Source organism: Crassostrea angulata, chromosome 1 (assembly GCF_025612915.1).
Source record: "Crassostrea angulata isolate pt1a10 chromosome 1, ASM2561291v2, whole genome shotgun sequence".
In the NCBI taxonomy this organism is placed as follows: domain Eukaryota; kingdom Metazoa; phylum Mollusca; class Bivalvia; order Ostreida; family Ostreidae; genus Magallana; species Magallana angulata.
The window spans coordinates 37,281,456-37,299,263 of NC_069111.1; the positions used below are offsets into that span (position 1 = coordinate 37,281,456).

The following is a 17,808-nucleotide window of genomic DNA, read 5'->3' on the forward strand; positions in this document are numbered from 1 at the left end:
ATAGGTCTGACACATACATCTGTACCTTGGATCTAATAACTTTGGTGAAACATTTACAAATAAACGTGCATGCACTTATGGTTTGTATGTACCCTTTCACTTCAATAATTCGAAAAAAAAAATAACTTCGGAAACAAATTGTGTTAAAAAAAAAAGACTTGGAATCCATCAATTATTTCCGAAGTTATTTTTGCTCCACATTTCACCTTGACACAAATCTTAATAAGTAATAAATATATTTATCCGAGCCTCTTCCTTTTTTCCTTTTTTTTTTTATTGTTTTGTTTTTAATTATTTTTTTTTCTTTGCATGAAATATTCAAGTTTCGTTATTTTAAGTATCTGTTGTATAATTTTTCGATGCTTGCTTAATATTGTCCAATCCATGGTTAAACAGCTCATTACTGCATTAATTCGCTGTATTTTCTATTAATGGTATAGCAAGAGGAAACCAGAAAATTTAATAAAAAAAATATTTATACTCGGGCCATAATTGACGCATGATCGAAAGAGAAATTTCAAGGGTGTTCGAAGCATGGTTAAATCACCGTAGATATCATAACAAAATAGTTCTGTTGAGTTAATAATCTATTCTATTGAAATAATCCGACTAAACTCGATATGAGTTAATAATTTTGAATGAACATATCCTATATGCCTCATCAAATATATCTTTCAAATAAAACATTTTAGCAAGTTTTGCTGTGTGATTTTGTCACTTTACAGGATTATTATGCCTGAATACTTTAGGCAGGCTCTCTCTCTCTCTCTCTCTCTCTCTCTCTCTCTCGCAAACACAATTGACAAGTTTCTATCTTTTTATCTATCTAAAGAATTTATACATTTGTATCTATCTATATTTCTATATATTTATCTATCTTCCTCTCTTCTGTTTATCATCTGTCTGAACATGTGCATAAGCTCGTTGTCAAGGACGTAAGTCTGGCCTTAACTTAGTCCGATATTAGTGTTTACGGGCGTACGCCTCTTAGCATCTTCGCTAGCCAAGGGTGACGATCCACTCTGCTAAAGAGTAGCAGAGTGGATCGTCACCCTTGGCTAGCGAAGATGGCCTCTTAGTGAAACGCAGTTTACGCCGGACTAAATTTTGGCGTACGCCCTAAGGCCTAACTTAAGTTTCGTCGTATCTTACGCCTTTTAGTGAAACGGGCCCCTGGTTTTTCCAAACTCATTACGAATTTTAAATGCCAGGCCAATATGGTCATATCGCTCATTATATTCCAGTTTTCGTTTAGAGATTGTAATATTAGCTTCAAATGTTTCAGCGATAAAAAAAAAAATTGGAGGCTTCTAAAAGAAAAATTGATTTGGATTCGGAAATCTCTTCTTAAAAAATACATGTCTATATCTAAATTTTAAGTGGTCTTTGTAGAATACAGAGAAAAAGGTAATTAATTTCGAAATTTTTTTGAAAATATACAAAAAGTAAAACAAGATACGAACAGAAGTGAAAATTTCTCTCAATTTATTCAGTATATACCAATGAGTATCCGTAACGATAGTAAAGTACATGTATGAGAATATATATAGTGAACATAAGTTCAGTACGGTCGGTATTAATGTGAACCAACCATTTATCAATTTATCCACTTACAATGTAGTATGCTACGAAAATAGATTGTTACACATGCATGAATAGACAGAAATCTACACAATCTATTGCACGACAGTAACTATCGGCGTAAGAATATACACATTCTTCTATTTATTTTAAAATGGCTATTACAGACGCGTTTTTAAGCTTTTAAAAATGTCAAGAATAGCTATAATTAATAATTTTACATCATTCATAGATTTCTTCTTAATAATTTTGATGCTTATTTGCGTTTATTATTTTTTGATCGATCTAAACTACAGGAACATTCAGAGTACGGACTCGACGGACTTGCAAGACTAAGTGTAATTACCATGGCAACTTTTATATGGAAAATTGGCTGTTCCTTCTGTGTAAGGCTAAATTCGACAATAAGTATAACATCCCTGTCCGAATTTTCCCGGGGGGGGGGGGGGGGGAGGCGGAGCGGTGGACAATCTAGATCCGCAAATGGTATCTTTGTCGTTATTTGTTTAAGCGCTAGCATTCGACATCATGCAGGAAAAACGTTTATTTTTTCTCATACTAACGAATTCATTATTCATAATTATGATCTTTTTCTTATTATAAAAATCCCGACTTTTCAAAGCTGTAATAAATTTTACCTCAATGAGACTTTTTTTTAAATCTCGTAATAACGACTTTTTATCTCGTAATAATGAATTTCAAGTCGCAATAAATGACTTCAAATCTTGTTATTTCGAATTCTAATATTGTATTAACTCCTTTTTATTTCATTGAAACAACTTGCATGTATTTCGAACTACCGGTAATGAATTTAAAAAAAAAAATGTTAAAATCCTTTGTATTAGAATATTATTAAGTGAATGAAATATCTCCAGCAACAAATATTTCTGCTTTTATAGAATATAAAGCAGCAGAAACGCCACTTTAATCTATATCCTTGAATCTTGATAAACAATGAACATAATGTTGTAGACGTACATGTATTTGGTTACATACCAACTTTAATAATTTAATAAAAACATAGTTTTAAACATATAATACAAAGTTAACAGTATGTACAATTATATATACATTTTAAAGTGATTCAATAATACATTTGACTCAGCTCCTCATTGCATGATACCATCACAGTAGGAGTTCATTAACCGACCCAATAGTCATGTTTGCACAGAGATGTTGTAATATGGCAGGATTGTCTTCTTGATTAATTAAGGTCTCGGGAGTCTGAAAATAAGTAAAAAACAAACCTAACAATCAAAATGGCTTAGTGCTATATATACCCTGGCTTGTACAGTTGTTAATCCACTACAAAAGTACATGCAAGTTAATCGATAAATCATAATTGTGGGCCATGAGACATTGGCACTTGAATTTATTAGTATTTCTTTTTATATCAACATTATAACACTGAGAGCTATCTAAATTGCTTATGAAAAAATGTTTTTTTTTCTTCCACAAATGCCTATATCTTGAGATTGCTCTTGGTCCCCTGACTCGACTCTTTATGCATATATGCTTGTCCACTTCTCAAAAGAGAATACATATAGTGTAAACAATTACTACTGACATTATAATGAACTGAATTAAAACTGAATAAAGTAAAAGCAAAATTGGTGTAAGTTTTTATAAATAATTTGCATTGCATATTCTAAAAACAAAACCAGTTATTAAAATACATGTACTAAGAATTGATAAAGATCACATAATTGACTTTTTAGATTCATGCAGTAAACATTACTTTTAAGTTAAAACAGCTTATATAATGAAAGCAAAGTAGAAAATACAATTAAATCTACTTCTAAGCCAGGTTATATAGAGAATGAAATATATCAGCATGCAAAGACATACATACAAAATGCTGTACATGTATATTGTTTAATATATATTTATTTAGTGCTTTATGTATTGAAATTTTATAATATTCATTAAGAAAATATTTTTATATATCTTAATATGATGGTTTTAAATACGTCCCCTTGACTTCTGAGGAAAAGATACAAAATATGAAAAAAGCTTGGTGATTGTCAATGTGAGTTAAAAATCACTACCATACTGCAAAAGTTAAATCCATCACCATAAAAAATCTAACCTGCCCATATTTGAGTGTCAGTGTGTTTTGTTAGCCCTGTCTGCAATAGCAACAACTGCCTTGGTAACCAATTTGGGAATTTTCTTTAAGGTTTTGCTGGCCATTTTCGACCCTTCATGTACAAGTTTTGAGTTTGTTACGTCTAAAAAAAGGAAACAAGCATGCACTCAACAAGCATGCTCACAGACTTAGGGAATTACCATTACAGAGGTGTTATCAGTTTTATTCAGGAAATTACCAGTTATTAGTAAAGGATTTTGACATGACAACATTACAGTAAATTGATATTAATTAAATACACCTGTAATTATCAATTTGTATCAAATCACCTTCTAAAATTCCATGCCTTCACAATTGAATTGAATTTCCTTCACAACAAATATGTGTAGAATAATTTGAAATGATTCGATAATGATGATTTTTGGGAAATAATATATGTATGATGATATCATACATATACAGTAAAACACGGTTATAGCGAACACGCTTATAAAGAATTGATGCTTACAGCGAAGTGAAATTCATTCCCCAAGTCTCTATTTCATGTTGTAAACTTGACGGATATACATGTAACAAATTACGCTTATAACGAAGTTAAATTGGCCGTCCCTGGGACTTCGTTATAGGCGTGTTTTACTGTATATCAACATTTTGATCAATTCAATACATGTATGTCATTTTTCATGATAAATGATCAAACTAGCAAAGTCAACGTTGATACTGCTTTTAGTAACACTATTCTGGAGATTTTATAGAGCATGTTCTGAAAACAATAAATGTCCTTGTATCTCACCCTTTGAAACAGTCTTCACAAGCTCTGGCTGCTTAACAACAGGATCAGAATCCAAGACTCTTGAGAGATCTGTATAGTAGCAGAAAAATACCAATTATTAAGTATTATTCATACAGATAGATCAACTGCAATGTAAACAAGAAATCTCGGAGCCAATGCTCACTAGTTACATCCTTGCTTTGATTTGAATATACAAAACAGGCAAATTTGATATTTAACAGGAAGTTGCGTCTAATTGGTACAAAAACTAATCCCACAAGGGTAAAACAGCTACATGTACCTCCTCCTCCTTTGGAGCGGGGGGTATAATTCGGAGTGGGAGTATAAAAATGAACTGCAGAATCTGATTAATACCTTATACAGAGACCTTTATTCAACAGAGGTACACAGAAACATCTGTACAGTGAATAATGGTTCATGATTACCCCTCCCTAACCCAAATCATTTCAATTCATCAACTTCCTTTATAGATAGGCAAATTTAAAAAAGGATTATTAATTTAAATAGTAAATCACGTTTTCCTCTTGTGTTAAATCAACATGAATATTGTTTGGAAAAGAGTTAACATTTACAAATTTGCAACAAATTTTTTTTTAATATGGTGTAAGGTTCATGGTGAGATATATGTACTTTTAACTTAGAGCCCTGTAACTGGTTACCGCTGAGATATACCCGGTATAATGAATGTTATGACATTAAAACAAACACTTACAATACTTGTAGGAGTCATGTGTCTTAATTCTTACCTTCAACAATCTGATGATATGCGAAATGTAGATACAGTAGAAATAAGAGATGAATGGCGGCTATTGTACACGACAGAATCAGCCGCTGAGATTTCCCATGAGTCCTTGACAAAATCACTCCCACCTGCAAATTTACATGAGTTTGGAAATACTAGATATTAAAATACTAAAGGGACATGATTATAAGATAACACATAGTCACTTATCAGGTACAAGTAGTTTGATTTTCTTGAATACAATTTTCAATAAAACTATTAGATATTTTAAACATTAGTAAAATTTAATGCTGTTGCACAACCCAAGGAGGCATTGATTTACCATTTTTAATGTGGACAGTCCACCAAATACAGCCCACAACAGGTAGAAAAAGAGATGGTCATGTGACGTGTGAATCAATGTCCCAAGCAGAATAACCACACAGTGACCAGCGAGTCCGTAACCCTGAAAAATCCAGAATTTACATCAGAACATAACTGAACAAAACTTAGTTTTATACCCTACCATACATCTATATATGATTCCTTATATTTTTTTATGAAAATAAAGTGAATTAAACACTGCTTCTTATCAGAAGTTTGCACTGCTTCTTAACTCAAAAGATATGTACTGTAGATTCCTTATTTTACGCAAGTACTTAATTCTGTGACTCAGCCGTTTTCAATCAAATCGTGAGAACATACAATCCAAATGCTGAATTTTTATCATAGTTTCATGTAGTTTGCATATGTCAGAAAAATAAAAGCGAGATTTTAAAATTCACGAGATGCGCTTCTTGCAATTTTACGCCAATATTAATTCCTCATGTTTTATTAGGAATCTACAAAAATTGAAAATATCTTTCTCGAGTGTCTCACCAGCAATGATAACAGCTGGATGCTTGTGATGTGTGCATTGCAGACGTATGACAGGAACCACATAAGAGCCGCCGTTCCCCACCAGTAAGTGAAGCATACCCCAAAGGCTGTTCCCATCAGTGTACCTTCCTCCTGCATAATCAAAAATACTTCAATAGGGACAGTGTATTCAAAGATACATTTTCCTTTTAATATATGAGTTTTATTAAACTTTGCATTTCATTTTAATCAGGGAAAGAATTCTGTTTATTACACCTTGAGGCTTTGATACTTACAACTTTGTGTTCTGCAGCTTTCATTTGAAACAGTAACAGTGCAATGAGTGTAAAAACGACCATTAAAGGTCCATACAGTTCCCTATAGGCTCTCTACAAAATCATATGCATGCGTTCATTTAATATTTTGTAAATTTTAAATGCTGTTTTACAGGTTGACAATCTAAACATTTTATGGTACATGTTAAGACAATTACATGTAAATGTTTTCATATATCATTACTTCACCATATATAATTATACAATAATAAAACGATTAAAATATTACATTGTATTTTTTCTCTTTCTCAAACAAATATTTGTCTGATGAATTTAAAATGCAACTGAAACTCTCTTAAATAGTTAAATTATTTGGTTGTATCTAAGTTTGTACACTTTCTTTCATCCAAATAAATTATTTAAAAACCAATGTAAAGTCAAAAAATTTAACCTGTTTTTCTGATGATGGCATTCTTGGCAAAAAAGACTGCAGGAGTCTGAAATGAAATCAATTGGTGTAGGAATTTTACCAATACATGGCACTACATGTGTGTCTGGTCATAGTCTGATAGAACCAAATTTTCATCCGCTACACAAAACCATGTATTACAATAACTTATCTCTTGCAGTAAAAAACATTTGGTATTACCCAGTCATAGTTTTAACAAATAATCAACTAAACAAAATCATACATGTACATACTCAAATTAAGACATGCAAAATATAGTTTGAAATCTACACATAGATTATACAGTCATGTAAAATACAATGTATCCAAATAATTTGATTGTTCAAGTGCTTACAGAGTAAATACATGTCAAACATTTAATGTTTTAGCATAAAGGAGAACTATCCACAAAAATTAAGTTTGTAACTTTAAAACATCCTTTTTTTCAAAAATGTGTAAGCATACGTTGCTTCCTATTTGCAAAATCTGAAATATCCAAACACACAAAAATATTTAAAAGGTAAATAAAAACAAACTTTAATACCATCATACCTTGTTCGAACTTCATGGGGTTCAACATTGAAGTAAGGTCGCAGTATATCTATGTTTCCATACAAACTCCAGGCACGCTTAGCTTGCTGTGTCCCTGCATTCCATACCTTACAGAATCAGACAATAAATAATTTTATATTAAAAAAAGCATCAATTGAACTTCTGTGTAAAAATTTCACATGAAATTCACTTCACATAAAAATTAAGAGGATTTTAAAATCATATCCCATGGGCATATCATGAATTTAAATGCAATTAAGTGAAAATTTCTCATAAAAATTCCTGTGGAAAAAATCATGTCTTTTAATTTTTCATATGTTGGATTGCATTTGTAAATGAGATTAAGTTAATAATTAAACTTCAGTCTGCATGGATATCAGCTTTTAGTTTGTGTTCAAGACAAAAATTACATTTTTTGGGGGGGGGGGGGGTGGGTGGTCTAAATTTTATTCAATTTCAACTGACAGCATAGAATGTATGTTATTTCTGGTATTACCAATCAACATACCATCTGAGTGACATTGTCTGTTAATCTCTTCCTAACATCTTCTTCTAGTGAACCTTTGCCTGAACCATCTGTTGGTCCTCTGGACACTTCAAATTGAAAATTAAAAAAAATGAAATTACATGGAAAAAATAAATCATTATGAAAAATTTATATAATCTATTCTATCTACCAGTTTTCATCATCTGAAAATTCAAGCATTAATTAATCTTTCTGTAAACAAAACTAACGAAAAAAATGATATAACTGCTATTTTGGATAATTGAAAAGCAAGAAGAGATAAAATAATAGACTAAAGTGCTTATAACAAAGAAACTTGTGGTACTTTGAAATGAATAATTGAATTTTCAAAAAGCAAAACTTACTATCTGTTTCATAATCAGACCCATCATCCCGGTCATTTACATCACCCAGATCAATGATAGCAGACTCATCCTAGAAAAACAATTAAACAAAAACATGCATATAGTTAAAACATACACTTTATGTATACTTATATCTTTATTGTTGACAGTTTTTGTTTTGTTTTTTGTTTTTTTGGAGGGGGGGGGTCGATTTGATTCTCCAAAACATGTAGGAATTTTAAATAAGATTATTCTGTTTTTGATGTAATATACCTTAATTGTCAATATATAGCAAATATATATACCATTGCAATTCATTTCTAATAAATGAGAAAGGTTAGTTATTGTTACCATATTTATTATACCGGTATGTATCTTGATATAATGTAATCTACAAAGGAGCTACATTGAAAGTATATGTTTTTATTTAATTAAATATTGATATTGATAATGATATAGAGCATATTTCTATATTTTTGTAAATTGTGTTCAAGGGCAGTAACTCTTCTTGACACTGAAATTATGATGCATTATAATCAGAGTTATCCTTCTTTATAAATAGTTTGATTAGGCTAAAAAAATAGTTGTGTGTTTAGGGTAACCCGACCTAACCTACAAAAATGCCCCGATCCTACCATTTTTAGATGTCTGTTTTTATCTGATTGTGAATTTCATATTATTTCTATTAAAAAATCCGTTTTTAAATATGACACAAGCAAACATTCTTAGGATTCATGCAGAATAAAATGATAAAATAAAAAAAATTCCCTACCTACCTAACCTAATTTTTTTATCAGTGTTACCCTAAACACACCAATTTTTTTTATAGGCCTTAGTGAACTCTGAGCAGTAATGTATTTCATGAATATGTATTTGAGTATGATTTTATATTTTTATGCTGAAACTTATTGTAAACATTGATCATTTTTATGCTGATATCTATTAATTATATTACAGGGTTTAATCCTTTAATCCATGTATCTGAATAAATGAAGAACCCTTATGTGGAATTGTTTATCTTTGGGACAACCCAGTATCACATATTTGTCACAATAAATTCCACATCTCTTTACTATTTACATCTGAGAGCTAGAGAGTTGATTATGCAGTATTTAACTGATCTTTGGTAATGTCATTTCATTCAAATGATTTGACCACAGGGGCTTGTCTAGAAAAAAAAAACATCGTTAAAAAAGTGGGTACCTCGGAGGAAATTTTCCTCCGAGGTACCCACTTTTATAACGACGTTTCTTTATCTACACAAGCCCCTGTGATTGACAGCATATGACTGATATGCTAGTATTTCTGGTTGTTGAGTTCTTGACTATTGTAAAAGATGACATCAAGTTAATCATGTCATGAACTATGACAAGGAGTGGCTTATTGTGAAAACACTTGACCAAATTGTTTTTAACTTGGGTACAATCATCCATTTTACTATTCATACAGTACTGTGTATATATTTTAAATCGTGTCTAAGCTTGCTATACTAAAACGTCAATAATAGATATCTAATCTTAATATTTTAGGCATATCTTGTATCTTGACGTAGTTATTTCAATTAAAAGCTATTGAAAATACCGTAATTTTGTGATAACCAATAAAAATATCAAATGTTTACCTGCTGAGTTGGCCAACTCTGTCCCCTGTCAGCCATGTTGGCATTTGTAAAATTCCGGAATAAGCCCCCCCCCCCAAAAAAAAAAAAAGTCTCAAAGGACCAAAATAAAAATCTAATTTTTAAAAAACAATGTCGATTTTCAAGAACAATTTATCTATAATACCACGTGTCCATGAGGGGATGCTGAAAAATCTACCATAAATCCATAATATATCAATACATCTTCGACCATACATGGTTTTAAATTTTACATAAATAAAGAATCGTAACAACGACTAAGATGTGTACTTTCGTTTTCGAAAAAAAAATTGCGTCTTAAAATAACCTAAACTAAAGTGATTTTTGGACGGTATTTGTTTCATTACCCGTATTGTAATTTCAACATGTTCGGCCTCATTGTAGCAGGACGTCTTGTAAGTAATATATGAAACAACCGATCAACTTGTCATACATTAAAATTTCCTATTCACTAACCCTAACGTTACATTTTTATTTTATGCACATTTTCCTTAAGTTCCAAAATGAGAAAAGGATACAGAATAAGAAATAAAAATATGAATAAAGATTTATCCTTTGAAACAAGAGACGTAATTTTTTTTATCTCTCTGGTTGAAGCCCATAGATCGTCATTTTTGTATCTTATTAAATTAAATAGCTTTGCTTAAATAACTTTGCTTTGTTATTGAATATTAATGAATTAAGATTAATATTTGAATATGATATTTTCATGAAAACAAGAAATGTCATTAAGTGAAAGTGAGACTGTCTATAGATCTCTTGCAATTACAATATATTTAAACATATATTATAAAAAAAAAATGACTGTCTGCGTGGCCTCCCAAGATGCACAACTATTGCCGCAGGCATAAAGATTTTCGGGAATATTCTATTTACATTACCACAAACAATTAAGAGCCTCATTAGGGAGGAGCAGACTAAGAGTTGTGAGTGTTACATGTACTGAAGTACTGACTTTCTGTTTAAATGTTATACATTTTTTAGGGTTACTCCATGAAACCAAAGGCAAACAAAATAAGAAATCAAACAAAAAAACCTACAAAATTCATGTTGACATGAAAAGGAAAAATCGTTCCCTCCTGAAATCAGGTGTTTGATGGGACAATAGATATGTTATCTCAGTGAGATTATATATATTTCTTTAATACATTTTTTAATTGTAGAGTTATTGTTAAATTTGTTGCTCAACAAATGACTATCGTATCTGCTTGAAAGTACAAAGCGAGAGGTTTAAAATATCTACAAGGGCACTGAAGCTTTAAGATTGCCTTTGTGTCACTGTTTCTTAAAAAATGGCTACTGTATTCTCAGTGGTATGTACATCTTTGGCAGGGCTGATAACTTCTTATAGGATGTCTGGCTAAATTTTTAACGAGAGTTGAACAATTAACAAGTCTAGCTATTACCAGTATTTTTTAACTGCATAGATTTTTTATAATTTGAAAATTTTTTATTTAAACTTTGTAACTCCAAGTGTATTGTGGCAAAATAGCTAGGATGCATTTTCACTCTAGTGTTCAAACATTTTTAAAAGCTTTTTAGTATATTTAGCAGGCACATAAATGGTTAGATTATGTGGTTATTAATAAACATTATGTTTTAAACATGGTACATGTATTATATACAGTAAAATTAGCCATATTTTCAGTCCCCCAAAAGCCCTCTTTACTGTATCTTAGTATAAAAGCGTGTCCATATTGATTTGTTAACTGTTAAATATGTGTAAACACAATTTTTAATTAGGGATGTCAATTTTACTCGGTTGGCTTAGTTGATTAAATGGCGACTTATGGCGAGCGATAGTCGAGTACTCGACGATTTATTGGAAACTTTGTCTTTTTCAAATTAAATAATGCTTCTGTCACATACACCTTATCTTAAACTCAAAAATATTTAAAAAGTTAATACTTAATGGTGGTATGTAGTAAATGTATTTGGTTTAAAATGAATTGAAAAGAAATTTATCTAAATATCCATAAGCAAATGTTTTAGCTTTTCCTTTTCTTGTGGTGCTTTCAGATAATTGCATGAGCTCAATTTCATCTTAAGGTAATCAAAATTTACCTGTTCCATGTTAAGTTATTGTCCCATGCCTAATCATTAATTAAAAATAAATGTTTGATATACAAAAAATACAAGAGATGAATTATTAACTGCTCAATGAAAACCAGAATACCAGAAACACCATTGGAACGGAGTGTAACTTACGAATCAAATTCTGAGGAAAGAAAACGGTTATTTTCAGCCTCAAAGCTGCAGTGTTTAAAAAAAAAAAGGGAATGAAATGTTTTGATTTTTTCCCCCATTATAACAAGTAATCAACTAAGAGTAAGATAATTTTAGTCGATGATCGTCACGACCGAGCGATAATCAAGTACTCGAATACTCGTTGACATCCCTTATTTTCTTATTTGAGAGAAACTATTTTTTTCACGTACTTGCCTAACAGGGTACTTTATAAAAACATCTTTTCAAAAGAAAGTGAATTTCATCTGTAGGTGCAGACAGACATTACTCAGGTTTCAGAGAACCAGTTTTTGTTTAACATCCCAGATGCAGATGACATCAACCACCTAGTGATCTTCATGACCGGACAGAGTCCATTTCCAGACGGCCTCGGAGCAGCAGGTAATCATCTTCAATTTATACTGAACCAAACTACATTATAACTCTTTTAGTACAAACATGGATATAGCGAATTCTTGGATATAGTGAAGTTTTTTAGAGTCCCCTATAAAATTCTTAGCAAATCTTTGCAAAATTTTATGGCTGTAACGAATTTGGATATAATGAATTTACAGATATAGCAAACTGATTTTGAGTCCCGTGGAGGTCAATAATAACGGAATTTAACATTTTTATAACGAATTTCTTTACAATTTAAAATGTTTGCATTACCATTTAACATAATAGTTTCAATGAATTTATTTTCATATAAATTTTTCAATTCACAAAGTAATGCATTTTTATTTTAAGCCCCAATTAGCAAAAAGAATACATGTATATCATATACGTAGTAGTGTATCAGCCCTGATACATGTGTTTTGGACTAGGTGAGACAGCAACCTGAAGCTAGGGCTGTATCGCCCTCGGGGCTGATATTTCTCTGTCTCAGCCCGTTGTAAAGGGGTGTATAGCCCTCAAATTTGAAATCGATAAATCCCATATATCTCTGCTTTAAATTAAGACTAGTTTGTGAAATAACAATAGAATAACGAATACATAATACAAAGCATCACCTTACACATCTGAATATTTTGATTTATTGCTGAAATTGACAAATAATAATTCAAAAATAGCGCCAAAGAGTGATATGTATCTAAGTAAGGGGAGGTAACCTACACAACGGTTGTGTATTTAGAACAATAGCACGCTTTATTTAGTATCAATCAACATTTGAATTATGGAGGATGGAATGGAGACTTAATCTTGGAAAACCAGAGATTAGACAGTAAAAATTAAGTGGTTGAAGTAATAGACGTTCTTATGAACGTTCTCAAACAACTTGCTATACCAACTTATGGATTTTTATGAATGGAATATGACAGGAAACTTACGAAATCCCAGTGAAAGAATTTTAATCATTACGAAGCTGCGTAGAATTGAAGTTTTTCTCTCGATAAATTGAATTCTAGAAGATAGTGCATAATCTCAGACGACGGACTCCCTTCTTCTGTATTTCAAATAACGATCATTTGTCAACAAAGTCTGGCAACGCTTACAGTTCTTAACACATATAAAAAGGAATAAAAGCAAATAAGTTTTGTAAACCCGATAAAAATCTAAAGCTTCTTCATGATAAATTAAATTCCTTATTTGGAATTTGAATAAAAGTCTTTGATTTTAGATATATGATATAAACAACATCACATTGTTGTTTTGATCTCGTCCCTGGTATCAGCCCTCGGATGGTATTGGCCTGCGCCCTTTGGGCTGATACCAGGGCTGAGATCAAAACAACAGTGTGATATTCTATATCTATAGAGAATTCGCTATAGTTATTATTACCAATTCTTTATACGGATATAACGAATTACGGATATAAGGAAGTAAATCCATTGGTCCCTTGGACTTCGCTATAACTGAGTTTTACTGCACTGATCAAGGGAGCCCCTGGCAAGCCAGGTGAGATGTGTATTGAAGCACTCTTTCGAGATACTAGTATTACCTTGAACTTAGTTGTAAATGTATGGCATTAACAAAAGAGAATTGAAAAATTATTTTGTTTCTTTTTATCAAAAGAGTTAGACAAGATTATACTTGCCAGTTATTTGGAAGCAGTCAGTTCATCCAATTTCAAAAAATTTGCTAATGCATTGTGAATGTACCTCATTCTTTAGTAAAGTAATTTCTTCCTTTTAGTTAAGGGATTTAATAGATGCAATGAAAGTAAATAAAAAAAATAGATCTTGATGTTGTGCACTATAAAGGTTTTTTTTTTTTGCAGTGTACTTTTCCTTCCCCAACCCACAGGGACAGGCCTGGGCTCTTCTAGGACATATCACCAACACAAAACCAAGTGCAATATTCAAAATAACCAACATCAAGAAAAGTAAGTTAAGTAATTCAGTTACTGTAGGTTCGTTATTATATGCGAGTACTTCATTATGCAATTCTGTTGTTTTGTATCAAATGGCAAGAATATAAAATCATGAACATCGTGATTGCCAAATTTTTATTTTTATTTTATATACAATCAAACTTCATTATCTTGAACTAGATGGGACAGTTTAAAAACTTCCAGATATCAGAGAACTTGAGATATTTAGGGTAAAATACTTTAAAAAATAAGTGGATGGGACTTACAAATCACTTCGACATATGCATTGTATTTAAGATATCAGTGTTTGGGATATCAAAGTTCAACTGTAGTTCACAAAGATTAGAAAAAGAATAGTGAGATTTTAAAATCTGTGAGGCTGCTTTTTACAATTTTCAACATGTATTAAGTACACTAAACAGATATTCAAAAATCATTTTAGTGTTTGTAATCACCAGTTCTGTGTTATTTAAATGCCAACAGTGGTTATAGCTAATAGTTAACATAGGTTACTCCTCTTTGAACACACAAATCCAACACAATGACTATTTGTCTGTTGGCAATTTCTGATGCAGTCATAATAAATGCAGGGGATATATTATTTATTTTAAAAACTTCTGTGGTGTTAAGAATTCCATATGTGTATAAGTTTTATAAATCGGTTGAAAAATTCATAAATATAGTAATAAGAAAGATTCTCCCAATGCAAGATATTTTGCATGATTTCCTAATAATGGTAACGCATGATTGACTTCAGATTATGAAACTTGCCATTCAACCTTAAAGAGAATGTGCTGGCTGTGTTATTTAGGTCAATTCTTCCATAATTAGTGTAGTTGCACTAAGTTCATCTCAGTCGACTGTTGACCAACCCAGTTACTTAGGATCAACACACTTCTAAATTTCATACAAATTGATTAGTTTTGGATTTATAAAAGATGTGCCAATTAACTGCACAAAATTGTGGCGCATGGATTTTAAGATCAATATTTTTTTGTACTTCTGAATTGTTGCATTCGAGCCATAGCTGGAAACCCATGGTCGTTCTCGCTTCTAAGTAAGAGAAGCGAGACTGACCATGGGTTTCCAAAGATGCATTCGAGCATATTTCATTGCACATGTACATGTATCTTGACAGGTTCTTTGATGAACGAGAATCCATTTTCTTCCACCATGCCGCATGTCTCCCACATGGGACAGGTCGGGATTTCTGTGGAGCCACTAACCCAGTTGGCTCAACAGACGCCCGAGGCCGGAACCAGTGTCTCAAAAGTGGACTCGTTCGTGGAATTCTCCCAGAAGATGCTTGAAAATTTCTTCAATTATGCTACCTCTTTTGCTGTGACTCAGTCCCAAATGACACCCAGCCCAAATGAGGCGTATGTTACAATGAATGTTGTTCAGAACTGGTTTCAGAATTTTCAGCGCCGTTTACAACAGAACCCATATTTTTGGAGACAATAGGCTGTGTCAGTGTCAAAGATGCGTGACATGAGAGCTTTGTAGCAATTCTTTAGCGTTGTTTGTTTTTTTTTTAAAGGAAGGGAGGAAGAGGTTATGTTTGAATGAATTAGTGGATGTTCGTGCTTGAAAGATTGTCAGATCTGACAAAAGAGGCTGCCATATGGAATTTTTATCTATCAGCAATATTTTTTATACTGTAAAACAATCTGCTCTCCCGTCCCCTTTGTACTGGTTGTCTTATAAAGAGCACAGGTGACAATGGCCTGGTATTGAAATTGCTATCTGCATCCCCTAAAATAGCTTAAAATTGTATTTAATTCCGTATCATTTTAGCATATAATGAACTTTAAGGATTAAGAATTAAGTAATTGCATGTGCACTGAATCTTAAGTGTTTTATATTATATAATGCATAAATTAATGCACAATCTAATTCAAGATTAAACCTTTCTTACTTAAAATAAGTTGTCAGTGACTTGTTGCTGTAATTTGAATTTTGCATTTCCTCTTGGACTGTTTTGTATTGTGGTTACAGTACTAGATGTCCTTTGACTCTAACCAAAGTTTAAACAGACCATTCTGTGTACCGAATCAATTTTTCTAGATTACTGTTCAGTCCCTTGCATTGTGTGTGAAAACCATTAAGCTCTCTTCTGTAGTTCCAGTAAAGTTACTATGTTGAATGGTGTACCGGTATAATATTTATAAGAGTTGAAAATAATACTTATTTAGCAATAAGAGAGTTGATAAATACCTTGAAATAATGCACTGTAAGGCATGTTTTAACACTTGGAATGAAATTTTAAAAATTTTACCTTTTGATAGTTGTTTATATTGTAAATCCTTTTGAATATTTATAGCAGACATTTAGAGATTAACACTTAAAAATAAAAATTATAGAAAAAAAAATAGCTAGAAAAAGGAAAAATTGTTCAGTTAAATGCAGATAGGTTTGATAAGTTTGGCAATGATAGAATGTCAGAGTGACAATCAAATTGTCTATGACATCAAAAGTTGACTGGGGTTACAAAAAATAGTTCTGCTATGACAAGCAGGTCACAGTTAGTTCCTTAAGTTGAATGCTGATAATTATGCGATCAAAAAGTTGTGAAGCCATCTTTAGAAACCATCAATGGCTGCATATTGTAGCCATTATTCACTTTTCATAGAGTGTATTTTCATCATGACAAAGATTTTGTAATTTTTTTCATATTTTTTTTTGTACAAAATAATTAAACCGAACCATGAAAGGACACTGAAACATTGAACAGATAGGCTTTGTTTGATATGTATTGCTATAGTTCTAATTACACTGTTTATGAGTAAAGTATGAGCTTATGATTTGTCCACTTTATAAGTCCATCTGTGTGTCCATCTGTCACTCAATCTTTGTGTTCATCTATGTTATGTGGTTTTTTTTTTTTATCTATTTTTAAAGAAATTTGCATTGTTCTAGTAATTAATCAAAAACAGTGCAAGTTATTGATATTTGTAGAAAAGTTGAATTCTGTTGGTTTTGTTTTTGTAATAAGATTTAAATTGCTGACTGTTATGACTTTTTAAAAAATGAATTATGTTTTCAATAGCCCCATGCAGTATATATAATCTGCAGCTACATATAGACATGTAAACTATGCATAAGATTTGGAGTTTCTGTATAGGTACATATATATATGAAATAATTCTCTCATATTTTTGGGATGATTGCTGAATTTGTGTCTATTTGTTTGTGAACAAAACCATTTACAAGCAAAATAAAATGAAAATGTGAAGTGTACAGGTTTTTTTTTCTGTTTTAAAGAAATTAAAACACCATTAATAAACGTTTTAAAGATTATAGAGAGAAAATATTGAGTGATCATTACAGTTCTCTCAAGGAGTTACACAGAGAGACAATAGCAACATTAGCTTTGCTTTATAACAATTCATCAATACAGCTGTTACTCTACACACTCCCCCCTATGGATTATGAATTAGAGATTTTCAATTACTGTATTGAT

General features: G+C 31.5%; 2 protein-coding genes across 3 annotated transcripts; one reads left to right on the forward strand and one right to left on the reverse strand.

The window, feature by feature from the left end:
* Positions 1–2,544: 2,544 nt before the first annotated feature.
* On the reverse strand, positions 2,545–9,876 carry LOC128185534 (protein YIPF3-like). 2 transcript variants are annotated; one of them, XM_052855113.1, is made up of 12 exons: positions 9,788–9,876; positions 8,188–8,257; positions 7,826–7,911; positions 7,318–7,424; positions 6,769–6,814; positions 6,339–6,431; positions 6,064–6,195; positions 5,528–5,650; positions 5,210–5,333; positions 4,464–4,532; positions 3,671–3,812; positions 2,545–2,805 (listed from the first exon to the last, which is right to left on the reverse strand). In XM_052855113.1, exons 1-11 carry the CDS (start codon positions 9,821–9,823, stop codon positions 3,688–3,690), a joined length of 1,011 nt encoding a protein of 336 aa, XP_052711073.1. In that variant the 5' UTR covers positions 9,824–9,876; the 3' UTR covers positions 2,545–2,805; positions 3,671–3,687. The 2 variants fall into 2 exon arrangements, with proteins under 2 accessions (XP_052711073.1, XP_052711078.1); XM_052855118.1 differs by lacking the exon at positions 3,671–3,812.
* Positions 9,877–10,043: 167 nt separating this feature from the next.
* Positions 10,044–17,585, forward strand: LOC128185549 (protein Hikeshi-like). Its single transcript, XM_052855124.1, has 4 exons — positions 10,044–10,200; positions 12,304–12,433; positions 14,253–14,357; positions 15,484–17,585. The coding sequence occupies exons 1-4, from the start codon at positions 10,171–10,173 to the stop codon at positions 15,807–15,809; spliced, it is 591 nt and encodes a 196-aa protein (XP_052711084.1). The 5' UTR covers positions 10,044–10,170; the 3' UTR covers positions 15,810–17,585.
* Positions 17,586–17,808: the final 223 nt, after the last annotated feature.

Coding starts and splice junctions, on each gene's coding strand:
- LOC128185534 (XM_052855113.1), bottom strand. CDS start 9,823: ATGGCTGACAGGGGACAGAGTTGGCCAACTCAGCAG. Junction 7,912..8,187: donor GTCTGATTATGAAACAGATA/GTAAGTTTTGCT, acceptor TTCAATTTGAAG/TGTCCAGAGGACCAACAGAT. Junction 6,815..7,317: donor CCCCATGAAGTTCGAACAAG/GTATGATGGTAT, acceptor ATTTCATTTCAG/ACTCCTGCAGTCTTTTTTGC.
- LOC128185549 (XM_052855124.1), top strand. CDS start 10,171: ATGTTCGGCCTCATTGTAGCAGGACGTCTT. Junction 10,201..12,303: donor TCATTGTAGCAGGACGTCTT/GTAAGTAATATA, acceptor TTTCATCTGTAG/GTGCAGACAGACATTACTCA. Junction 14,358..15,483: donor AATAACCAACATCAAGAAAA/GTAAGTTAAGTA, acceptor GTATCTTGACAG/GTTCTTTGATGAACGAGAAT.